The sequence below is a fragment of the Procambarus clarkii genome, chromosome 79 (genome assembly GCF_040958095.1).
Source record: "Procambarus clarkii isolate CNS0578487 chromosome 79, FALCON_Pclarkii_2.0, whole genome shotgun sequence".
Classification (NCBI taxonomy): Eukaryota; Metazoa; Arthropoda; class Malacostraca; order Decapoda; family Cambaridae; genus Procambarus; species Procambarus clarkii.
In genome coordinates, this window is record NC_091228.1 from 23,193,285 (window position 1) to 23,206,394 (window position 13,110).

Genomic DNA, 13,110 nt, shown 5'->3' on the forward strand with positions numbered 1-13,110 from the left:
CTCCCCCGCCTCAGGAACCTCCACACCAGGACCCGGGGCTGGGCCGTCCTCCTAACTCTCTGCCTCAAAAGAAAAAGCAGAGTCCACTGGAAAAGCAGGAAAGAAGGGGGGGCCCCACTGGTCAGACCCAGAAGCATCGGCTAGAGTAACAGGCTCAAATGACTCCATCGCAACACCAGATGGGCATCCCCGAAACTGCCTGAGTCTCACCACCAACTAAACCCTGCCTTGACTCCAAAAACATCAGATGCTTCGGAGCCGGGTGCAGGGGGGGAGGAAGAGGACGAACAAAAGCAGGGGAAGGACAAGGTCAAGGGATGAAACCAAAGTTGAGGCAACTAATGCCCCCCCAAGTCCGGGTCTCTATAACGAAAATGGGGCAGCCTCGGGGCATCTGTGTGAGCAACCAAGTGCCCTACAGCAATCTAAAACTCGCGTGTAACGCCAAAGCTTCCTGCACGAAAAAATCAAGACAGTGGATTTGATAAACTGAAGTACAAGCAAAGAACTCCATTCACAGCCCTCCGGGTCGAAGGTGTGATTGTCACCCTGAGACAAGGGGACAGAGCAACCTTCAAACTCACACAAAGTGAGATAGAACCCAGGGGATGTATCCATTGGATGATTGAGCCCCAGTGGGGTTTTCCAAGGCCTGTAGACGCTCTGCTAAGGGAAGCCCAGGCAAGGTACTGCTAATTGGCGCCCCAAACTACCAAGCAAACTACTAATTGATGAACCCATGTGACGTGTACACTCACTGGGACCTAGTGGAGGACCACCAAGAATATAAATAAGGGTCAACAACATCAATGGTCAGAACCCCCACCAGGCAGCAAACAAAAATATACGAAAAACCCTGAAAGAGTACAATGTCTCCAGGCGGAACAGAGCCAGCCGCTATGTTATGGTGAAAACTTGCTACATAGCACCTTGCATACTACCAGTGACGAAACTACCCCTACCCAGAGGCAGACAGACACATGAAACACCCCAGCTGACTCCAAGTGCTCCAATCTCCGAGCAACAAAATACCCCATGAAGGTAGGTCCCAAGCGACTTGTGGAAGGTAACCCCTTCCACAGTAGAATTTACAGGGCACCTAGGGAAGGTAACCATAGGTGCATGCAGCCCGAGTACTGGTGAAATTACTCTTGGTCCCACACTACCACAAGACCAGACCACACCACAAGGCACAGCACTGGACAATGCCAAGGACCAGAGTCGCACGACCACCAGGTCTCACATCAGCCTCAGAACTGAGGGTGGATGTGGACGAAACGCCCGCTCGTGAGGTCTGGAGCTCTCTCTTCTCTCCCCCTGGGAGGGGGGAAAGATGTGCAGACAGCGATGTGGTGATAGTTGTGACATCATGCTTGTTTACTCGTTTTTAGTTTGGAGAGTTCGGCTTTCAGTAGCAAACATTTAACCAGATAGGGTTTGTTTTGGTGCGCCCACCTTTCTGGGTGCCTGACCTGGTTGATGGCAGACATAGAATGCTTACAACCACATGGGGGTTTCTACAGGCAATTGCACCTTGTGCCTCTCTGAGGGGGCCAGGTTGTGGCTCGTGGTCCCCGGTAGGCCTAGAGCTCCATTCGCTTGACTGATGCCAGGGTCTAATACATTCATATGAGCCCGGATAGCTCCGGGGAGCTGAAGGGGCTCCCCCCAAAAATCTCTTTCCATTTGTTGACCAGACTGAAATGATTTATTCAATTAGTTGTGATGAAGAATATACAAGCGAGAAAGTCTTGGGCAAATATTACCATGGTGAAAGTGACCACAATAAATGGCATTACTTAGCGGTGGAAATGCAAGACATGCAGGCACTAGTGTGCTGCACTCAACACCATCATCACTGCACAGCTGACTAAACATACTATTCTCATCAAGGATCTCTAGGAAGCTAGCATTGTATACACTTAAATTATTTAATGTAATTAAACCATATTTAGAATGAGTATGAAAGGTCTCCCTATCAGATTTTTATGACAACTGTCATAAAAAATTATGAGTCCCGGTAGTATAGTTGGGTTTGTTCTCAACTCCCATTCGAGAATTCCAGGCGTGACAGAAATGGCTCGGTGCACTTTCTATCACCTAATGCCTCTCTTCACCTAGCAGTAAGTAGGTACCTCAGGAGTTAGTCAGCTTGTTGTGGGGTTGCATGCTGGGAGGGGGGGGGGGAGGGTCTGTAATTCCACCTCTGGACCTCGATATAAGCCTAACGTGTATAAACACACCCTGACTGCCTGTTCTCTGACACAATGAATTATTATAATAATACTCATTAATACTAGACCTTAAACATGTTTGCAAGTTATATACACTTTAATTGTTTTTTTTCTGGAAAACCTGTTAACCTCTTTGCAGACTGGATATTTTTTTTAGCATGAATAATATTCAAACAAAAACTTGCTTATACTTAAGTTCATGTGGTAAGTTCACCAAGCAACCAGACACCTTATTTACTCAGTACTCATCTTCTCAGACACTGATACTGTTAACTGGAGGTGCAATTATTTGAAGCCGAGTTTGTTTCCCGGGCAGGACGAGATGTTTAGCCACATTTGCTCGCACTAGTAGCCTCTGTTTACCTAGCAGCATATCAGTACCCAAGAGTTAGGTGACTATTGTCAGTTGAGTCTTGATCTAGGCGGACCTCAATGAATGTAACAGACTTGTGTTACCGACACTGGGAAATAGGAAAGCCATGCCAATAAGATAGATCCAATAACACTAATGGAACGGAATTTGTCCCAACATTCCTAACAGAAATAGATATAACTTGACTGCTGATATTTAGTTTATAATTTGTATTGAAAATAAAAGTTGTGGATTTACCAGTATAAGAACCATTTCATGTATTTGTGGTTATGCTTTACATGTAACTGAGCTCAATATTTGACAGCAGCCAATAATGCCCTTTGACAGGTATTTGATGCATCATACTGCAAAAAGTTGATCATTCTTTGATTTGGTATGAAAACTCTAATTGATATTTACACTTTATATTTACACAATGGAGAATATACATGCAGGCAAAATGTGGTGGTGCCACGAGGGATCTCTTCACATGTGCGTGACACAGCTGAGGAATTTGCGCACGACTCCACTATTCTATATACAAGTAGCACGAGTTCTGTAATAAGTGTGCCCCCCATGGTTGTAATAGCTGTCACTACACTACTCCAATGACAAATTGCCAATAAGAAAACTGACCAGTTTTTTTACAGTACAAAAATATATATTTTTAACATTAAAGTGAACTCACGAACATGATGTATCTCTGTATAATCCCATACAATAACGTTGTGTGTGTATTTGCAGACATAACAAGATACACACAAATATATACACTTGCAGCCTTCCTGCGCATCATTGCAGCTTTAACTATTAAGTAATATTTAAGACAACAAATCATTTAATTGTGCATCAGTCAACTGTCTATAGAGAAACCTATTAACTTGACCTTTAATAGCAATATATTCAATCTTTTGAAAACTGTGTCAGTTTACAGATGCATAAATTAGGAGTACCAGACCAGTGTACAGTGAGCCAGACTGTACCAGACCAGTGTACAGTGAGCCAGACTGTACCAGACCAGTATACAGTGAGCGAGACTGTACCAGACCAGTGTACAGTGAGCCAGACTGTACCAGACCAGTGTACAGTGAGCCAGACTGTACCAGACCAGTGTACAGTGAGCGAGACTGTACCAGACCAGTGTACAGTGAGCCAGACTGTACCAGACCAGTGTACAGTGAGCGAGACTGTACCAGACCAGTGTACAGTGAGCGAGACTGTACCAGACCAGTGTACAGTGAGCCAGACTGTACCAGACCAGTGTACAGTGAGCCAGACTGTACCAGACCAGTGTACAGTGAGCCAGACTGTACCAGACCAGTGTACAGTGAGCCAGACTGTACCAGACCAGTGTACAGTGAGCGAGACTGTACCAGACCAGTGTACAGTGAGCCAGACTGTACCAGACCAGTGTACAGTGAGCCAGACTGTACCAGACCAGTGTACAGTGAGCCAGACTGTACCAGACCAGTGTACAGTGAGCGAGACTGTACCAGACCAGTGTACAGTGAGCCAGACTGTACCAGACCAGTGTACAGTGAGCCAGACTGTACCAGACCAGTGTACAGTGAGCGAGACTGTACCAGACCAGTGTACAGTGAGCCAGACTGTACCAGACCAGTGTACAGTGAGCCAGACTGTACCAGACCAGTGTACAGTGAGCTAGACTGTACCAGACCAGTGTACAGTGAGCCAGACTGTACCAGACCAGTGTACAGTGAGCCAGACTGTACCAGACCAGTGTACAGTGAGCCAGACTGTACCAGACCAGTGTACAGTGAGCCAGACTGTACCAGACCAGTGTACAGTGAGCCAGACTGTACCAGACCAGTATACAGTGAGCCAGACTGTACCAGACCAGTGTACAGTGAGCCAGACTGTACCAGACAGGTGTACCACGAACAAGACTGAACAGACTGCATGCTTCATCTCTTCCTTGTGCACAAGCCAAAAAGAATCTTTCTATGTTCAAGATAAAACCCGTTAAATACTGTACTGTAGTTAAACTCTCTTACATTTACCAATGAAAAATAATAATTTAGAAGACAGGAATACAATAGATACATATAATAATTACACCATGAAAAGTGGCATATTTCAATGGAAAAGATTGTGCATGACTTCCACCCCTTTATGCTAGAATACAACATAAAGATAATCCAGGCCAAATATACAAAATTTAATAAAAATCACTAAAAAGGATTGTACAGTGCGCACAAACTTGCTGCTAAACATTTCACATGAATTCTTTTACAATTCTCTAATTATTTTACATAAATATTTACGAGGTTATTTACGATCCAACTTAAATTGATTGGAAAGGAAGAATTTCTTAAAGTTATTCAATTATTATTTACAAAATGATTGGGAGATCAATAAAAGATTTATTAATATTATCCTTCTGACCACACCTTACAGTATGGCAGTCTTGTATAGCACTGTCACACTATATGGCAGTGTTATATAAGGTGGCAATGTTAGAGTTGCCACACCATATAGTGTGACAGTCCTGTACAACACTGCCACACCATATAGTGTGACAGTCCTGTACAACACTGCCACACCATATAGTGTGACAGTCCTGTACAGCACTGCCACACCATATAGTGTGACAGTCCTGTACAGCACTGCCACACCATATAGGGTGACAGTCCTGTACAACACTGCCACACCATATAGTGTGACAGTCCTGTACAGCACTGCCACACCATATAGGGTGACAGTCCTGTACAACACTGCCACACCATATAGTGTGACAGTCCTGTACAGCACTGCCAGACCATATAGTGTGACAGTCCTGTACAGCACTGCCAGACCATATAGTGTGACAGTCCTGTACAGCACTGCCACACCATATAGTGTGCCAGTCCTGTACAACACTGCCACACCATATAGTGTGACAGTCCTGTACAACACTGCCACACCATATAGTGTGACAGTCCTGTACAACACTGCCACACCATATAGTGTGACAGTCCTGTACAACACTGCCACACCATATAGTGTGACAGTCCTGTACAACACTGCCACACCATATAGTGTGACAAAACTGTCAGTCGTGAGGTCCAAGAGCATTTCACTCCTTTTCTTATGTTTTAAAAGAAGTAACTCCTCATAAGGTTGAATATACATCTTTACCAGGCAATACATACACACAACTCATCATCTATCATCAGTATACATGGTCAAGTAATACATTATCTATGATCAGTATACATGATCATCTATGATCCGTATACATGATCATCTATGATCCGTATACATGATCATCTATGATCAGTATACATGATTATCTATGATCAGTATACATGATCATCTTTGATCAGTATACATGATCAACAAATAATAAAGGCAAGGTGTAGTGTATCTGGTACTATGTTGTACTCTGTATTAAAAACTGACTAACAATATTTTTCTTAGGCAAAAGGAAATCAACATTGATTGGTATAAAAAAAAAATAAAAAAAGATGATGATCAAGATATTCAATAAATCATAACAAAAATATATCCCAACTTATCACGGTAAGTCAACCATCAGAGTAGTTATTTTAATCCTTTTAAATCTTCTTTGATTCTCCACTGCATCAGTTTCATGCAGGTGAGAGCGTCCTCAGCACTGTCGTGGCCTGAAACTGTAAGGCAACAAGGATTACTAAATATTGTCACAGGCTGCACAATTAATGGCCCAAAATGCTGTGGCTTTTGTTTTGGCTTTAGTCATAGTATATATACCAGCTCTATCTATAATCCAACATTATGTATCTAACTTAACCCTCAAACCGCTAGGGGCCCAAATGGAATTCACACCCACAGGCGCAACAAAAAAAAAAAAAATCCAAAAAATTCTTTCGTCTTATAGAAGTGTTCATTTTTGTTCCCTGATCACGGAAAAAATAACAAAAAAATCGTAGGTGGCATATTTTAGTCGCAATAGGGTAGGGAAGTGTGGCAAAAAACCAGCGTTGAATGTAATGAAACGCCATTTTCTGGGTGAGTCCCGGAGGCTCCCCGGAGCTATCCCAGGCTGATATGCTAATGTCAGACTTTGGCATCAGTCATGTGTATGGAGTTCTTAGGCCTACCGGGGACCACGGCCAGAACCGGGCCCCCTCAGAGAGGCAAGGGGAGCAATGGCCTATAGAAGCCCCCGTGTAGTTGGAAGCATTCTATGTCTGCCATCGACCGGAACAGGCACCCAGAAAGGTAAGCGCCCCAAAACAAACCCCTATTCTGGTGAAAATTGCTACCTAAAACCGAACTAGTGGATAGAACTCCCCAACCGAAAACAAGCAAACTAGTGTGACGTCACACACTGCCGCGCCGCTGTCTGCGCAGCTCCCCCCTCCCCGGGAGGGGGAAGGGGGAGCCCCAGACCCCCCGCGCAGGCTACCCACACCTCAGTTCTTGAGGCTGGATGTCAAAAACGCGAAAAACCGCCGACCGGAGGGAGGGAGGGATGCCGGGGAGCCTCTGGGACTCACCCAGAAAATGGCGTTTCATTACATTCAACGCTGGTTTTCTGGGGGAAGCCCCGTCGGCTCCCCGGAGCTAACTACCCACAGACAGAAAAAGAGGGACTTACCCGGGAGGCGGTCGTCGCTCACCCCTCAACTCGAAGCCGAGACAACTGGCTGCAACCGCCGACCCAAAGCAACACAGGCCCGACGAGGCCCAGGGACATTCACAAGGTAACGAGCAGCCAGGACCCTGTTCGGCCGCCAAAATCTCCGCGCCCGAATATCAGACCAAGACATATTCCCAAAGACGGCAGCAAGAGCCGCGAACTTACGAACGTCATGGGCACGGGGATAGACCGCAGGCTGGCTGGACCTAATAACCCTGCGGACGACCTGAGAGACCCGAACCCGCGAACAGGGAAGAAGGGAAACCGGATCAACCCACAGCGCGTCCCCGGACACAGAAGCTGTGGCGCGCAAATAACGGCGAAGCGCCGTAACCGGACACAAAACATGATGCACCCCCGGCCTGACCAACCAAGCATCAACCACCCATGGACCCCTCCGGAACGCAGCAGTCTCATTCTTCGCCAGAAAAGAAGGAGACGGCTGCAAACGAACAAAACTATCACCACGACCAAAAGAGCAGAAACCCCTGCGCCGGAGGAGAGCATGAAGCTCCCCTACCCGACCCCCAGAGGCCAAAGCCAACAAGAAAAGTGCCTTGGAAAAACAATCCTGGACCGAAGGGGCCACAACGAAACGAGGAGATGAAAGGAAAGCGAGCACTCTGTCCAAAGACCAGGACGGCTCAGGCGACGCATGAGCAGGCCGGAGGTGAAACAATGCACGAGACAGCTTGCGAAACGGCGCAGACGTTACATCGATACCGAAAGCAAGCTGAAGCGGCTCCGCCAGTGCCGCACGATACGAAGCGACAGTGTTAGGCATAAGATGACTGTCCTGAAACAACCACGAGAGGAAGGACAAGACCACCCGAACAGACAAGGAGCTAACACGACGAAGACGCAAAAAGAAACGGAAGGACCGCCAGGAAACTTCATACTGCCGCCGAGAAGAAGCCCTCAGGTGGGACACCAACAAGGAGGCCACCTGATCACCATAGAGATGATGATAGACTCGAGTCAAAAAAACCATACGCGAAGACTCGAGGAGAAGATCGAACCAGCTACGTGACGTACCGGCCCGATCTGCTGAAAGAGGCAGAGCCGCGGGAAAACCCTCGGGTTCGGACACCGAGCAACCAGCGCCTGAAACCAAGGCTGCGCCGGCTACCAAGGGGCCAGAAGGAGAACTCTCCCCCGGTAAGTCTCTAAGCGAGTCAGGACCTGGAGCAACAGCCGAACCGGGGGAAAGAGGTACAGGAACCCCCACCTCGACCAGTCTAGCCGAAAGGCATCGACCCCGACGGCCTCGCAATCGGGGAAGGGCGCTGCATAAACAGGAAGACGCCGCGACCATGCCGACGCGAAGAGGTCCACTTCGGGGCGCCCGAACGTCTGGCAAAGCCAACGGAAGGACTCGTCGTCGACCATCCACTCCGTGGAGAGGGGAACGAAGCGAGACAGGGCGTCGGCCAAGACGTTGGACACGCCCCGTACGTGAACCGCCAGGAGAGCCAAACCCCGAGAACTCAGCAGACGAGTCACCCGAAGCGACCAACCCCAAAGAGACAAGGACCGCATCGAACCCCCGTGGTTCAGGCAATGAACCACTGGAGAGCTCCAGACCCTCCTCCCCTCGCTGGCTATCCACCCCCATTTCAGAGGCTGGATGTCAAAACCACTAAAACTGCCAACCGGAGGGAGGGAGGGAAGGTTGTGGGAAGCCTCTGGGTCTCACCCAGAAAATGACATTTCAGTGACATTTTCAGTGGCATTTTCACCTAGAAAATGGCATTCAATGCTGGTTTTTGAGGGAAGCCCCTTCAGTTCCCCAGAGCTAGTTAACCAAAGATAAAACAAAAGGGACTTACCAGGGAAGCAGTTGCCACTCGCTCCTCAACTTGAAGTCGAGACAACTGGCTGCATCCCCTGGCCCAATGCGACACACGCCCGACTAGGGCCAGGAACATTAACTAGGTAGCGAGCGGCCAGGACCCTGTTCGACCTCCAAAAACCCGTGTCTGAATGTCAGCCCAAGACATATTACCAAAGACGGCAGTCTATGCAGCAAACTTACGATTGTCATGGGCACGAGGATAGACTACAGGCTGGCTGGACCAAATAATCCTGCAGACGACCTGGGACATCCTAACCCCTGGAACAGGGAAGAGGAGAAACTGGGTCAGCCCAAAATGCGTCCCCGGTCACCGAGGCTGTGGCGCCCATGTAACGCCGAAGAGCCGCAACCGGTTACAACACATGATGCATCCCCGGCCGAACCACCTAAGCATCAACAACCCAAGGATCCCTCCGGATCGGGGAAGGGCGCCGCATAAACAGGAAGACGCCGCGACCACGCCGACGCGAAGAGGTCCACTTCGGGGCGCCCGAACGTCTGGCAAAGCCAACGGAAGGACTCGTCGTCGACCATCCACTCCGTGGAGAGGGGAACGAAGCGAGACAGGGCGTCGGCCAAGACGTTGGACACGCCCCGTACGTGCACCGCCAGGAGAGCCAAACCCCGAGAACTCAGCAGACGAGTCACCCGAAGCGACCAACCCCAAAGAGACAAGGACCGCATCGAACCCCCGTGGTTCAGGCAATGAACCACTGGAGAGCAGTCCGAATGGAGCCGAATCGTCGATCCGCGGGCCACCCGAATCCTCCCCAGAGCAAACCACACCGCCGCGAACCCCCGCACCGTACTGTGAGCTCGACGGAAGGACGGATCCCAACGCCCCTGGCCGGCCTGGTGAGCACTGGTCACAAAACCCCAGCCGAGAGACGACGCATCTGTGTACACATCGAGCGAGGGCTCGGGTAGGCGCCAAGGCACTGAACCCCGAAAAACCCGAAGAGGAAGCCGGTGACGCAGCAACCGACGCAAGTCCCCCGGGGGTCGAACTCTGCGATCGCGAGAGAGGCGGAAGGGGGAACCCCGAAGGAACCAGAACAGCCGTCGAAGCCAAACCCGACCCGGCGGTTAGACCACCATCGCGAAGTTCAGGCTCCCGCACAGCCCCTCGAGCAACCGCCGGGTGACCCGAGGGCCCTCCAGAAACAGACGAAGGCGGGACCGCAGCCGCAGGAGAGACTCCGGAGGGAGAGACAAAGAGGCGGTTCGAGAGTCCCACACGAGACCCAGCCAAGTCCGAACCTGAGAGGGAACCAGATGGGACTTCCTCCAGTTCACCAAGAACCCGAACCCGGCGAGCTGGGAAAGAACCAAATCCCTGGCTAGCAAGCAAGCTGACTGGCTGGGAGCCCAAACCAGCCAGTCGTCGAGGTAGGCCAACACCCGAACACCTAGGAGACGCAAACGAGCCACCACAACCCGTGTAAGGCGTGTGAACACGCGAGGTGCCAGGTTCAACCCGAACGGGAGACAACGAAAGCAGTAACTCAGACGCCCCACTACAAAACCGAGCCAGTTCCTGAACCGCGGATGAATCGGGACATGCCAATAAGCGTCCCGGAGGTCCAGGGACACCATCCAAGCTCCCGGCTCCAAGAGGAGACGAACCTGAGACAGCGTAGTCATCCGAAAGGAGGGGCAATGAACCCAGGGGTTCAGACGGGACAAGTCCAGAATGAACCGCAGGTTCATTCCTGAGGGCAAACCCATCTGAGGAACGACATCGTTTCGACGACGCCCAAGCGTACCCACTCCAAGACGACTCGACAGAGCGCAGGGGAAGAAGCCTGCCCTGCCAGCCCCGACCCCCCAAAGGGAGAAGGGGCCACCCAACGCCACCGCAGGCCGCGAGACACGACCCGAAAGGCCCACGAATCGTGGGACCAGGCGCGGGCGAACAGCGCAAGTCGCCCCCCCATCGCCCCGTCAAGGGGGCAAACCACGAAAGGGCCGGCGACCCTTACGAGACCCAGAACCCCGCACAGCGCGAACACCGCGCCGACCAGACGAGGGAGGGTCCGCAGGAGGAGCCAACCCCAAACCTGACACCAGAGGCCTACCACGACGAGAGGAACCCCGAGCCCTGGCACGACCTTTCCGGGAAGACCCACCCCGGGCCCCCCGGAAAACTAACAAGTCCGACATCGGACGACAAGCCGCCGACGCAGCCTGAATAAACTGCGCCACGGCCGACTCCCCAAACAGGAGAGGACAAAAAGGTGAAGAACGCCTAAGAGCCAGAGCCCAAGCAGATTCCACGGAGGAACCCAGCACCGCCTGCTGACACGCGAGACGGGAAGCATAGAACAGGGAAACCGCATCCCGCAAAATCGGCGTGAACAGCTTCAACAAGGCAGCCGACGAACGCGCAGCCGAGGACAAGGTGCCGGACCCCGGGACGGACCCAAGCGTCCCCACATCCTCCACGAGCCAATCCGAAGACAGCTCTAGGAGGGAAAAGAACCGCAAGGCCGAACACAAAAGGCCCCGGGCGCGCAAGTCCTCCGCCACGAGCGCCGCCGAAAGGGAGGGAACCTGCACATGGAGCTGAATAACGCCCACATCGCGGGGAAGGGCAGGGGCAAACAAGCACTCATTCAGGTACTCAAGTTCACCCCCCCAGGAAAACCTGAAGCACCGTGGAAGCTTCCCGCCACTCCAGCGTGCGGGAACGACAGAAGGAATGCCAGGAATCCAGACCAAACAAGGGGCAGTCTGCTAGCCAGGACGACTCCGGAACCTCGTAACGGAGCCAGAAAGGGAACGAAGTCCCAAACCTGAACGTGGACGGATCCATTTCCGAGGCATAATCCGGGTCACGCAGGAGGTAAGCTGCAAAGGCCGCTCGCACCACACCAGGTTGGATGCGATAAGCCGAAAACCTCCGGAAGGACGGAACCGACGTACCCGGGGGAACACGGAACCGAACCCGGGGAGGGGCCGACACCAAATCCAACTCGTACGCAGAGGGGGGAAAAGAAAACCCCACTCCTTGTAACAATAAGCCCCGCTCAGTGGGAAGAAAAACCCAGGCGGGGTCCAGCGGGGCCCAAGGCCCCCAAGTCAGCCCCTCCCCAGCCTCGAGGTCCGTCACCACAGGACCCGAGGCCGAGTCCTCTCCCCAAGCCCCGACCCCACAAGACAAGGACGGAGCAGCCGGAAAAGCTGGAGGAAGGGGGGCCCACTGGTCAGACCCTGAAGCTTCGGCCGGGAGACAAGACTCGAATGCCTCTGCCGCCCCCCCGGAAGGGGCAACCCCCGAAGCTGCCCGAGTCTCGAGATCAAGTAACCCCTGCTCCGACCCCGAAACCCTCAGACGCTTCGGGGCCGGAAGCAGGGGCGGGGGACCAGAACGAACAGAAGGGGAAGGACGAGGAGGTGCGGACTGAACCAGGATCGAAGCGACCCCCACCCCCAAGTCCGGGTCTCGAAAAGCAAAGCGGGGCAGCCCCGGGGCATCCGGGGAAGCAACCAACCGAGCGCGTTGCAACAGATGAAACCTAGACTGCAACGCACGTGCCGCCCGTACCCGAATAGAATCATCAGAGGATTGGGTAAATTGAGTCACAAGCAAGCAGCAACACTCACAGGACTCAGGGTCGAAAGTATCACCGACCCAACAGGCAGCGTGGCAGAGGCAAAAACAATGAGGGTCACCCTGAGACAAGGGGACCGAGCAACCCTCAAACTCGCACACAGCGAGTGGGGACTCCGGGGTCACATCCATCGGACCCACGCGCCCCCTAGGGGATTCCCAGGGTCCTGAGCGTTTACTTTAAGAGGACTCGCGCTCAGGTAGTCCCAGGCAGGGTGCTGCAAACCGGCGCCCAAAACTACCAAGCAAACTTCTAAAGCTGAACCCCAGGGACGTGTACACTCACGGGGACCTAGCAGGGGGCGCCACCGAGGAGAACAGTGGAAGGGCAAAAACAAACTGAATAAAATGACAGAACCCCCCACCAGGCAAAAACAAAAAGAAAAACAAAACCCCGCAAGAGGACAGCGAACCCCAAGGAACAGAGCCGGC

General features: G+C 51.6%; 1 protein-coding gene across 1 annotated transcript in view; it reads right to left on the bottom strand.

Annotated features, from left to right (window-relative positions):
* Positions 1-4,365: 4,365 nt before the first annotated feature.
* LOC138357726 (RNA exonuclease 1 homolog) overlaps positions 4,366-13,110 on the bottom strand; it is a 67,320-nt gene continuing 58,575 nt past the window's right edge. The window contains exon 8 of the mRNA XM_069314718.1: positions 4,366-6,218. Within this exon, the coding sequence (XP_069170819.1) occupies positions 6,130-6,218 (89 nt within the window). The 3' untranslated portion in view covers positions 4,366-6,129. The remainder of the gene's footprint in view (positions 6,219-13,110) is intronic.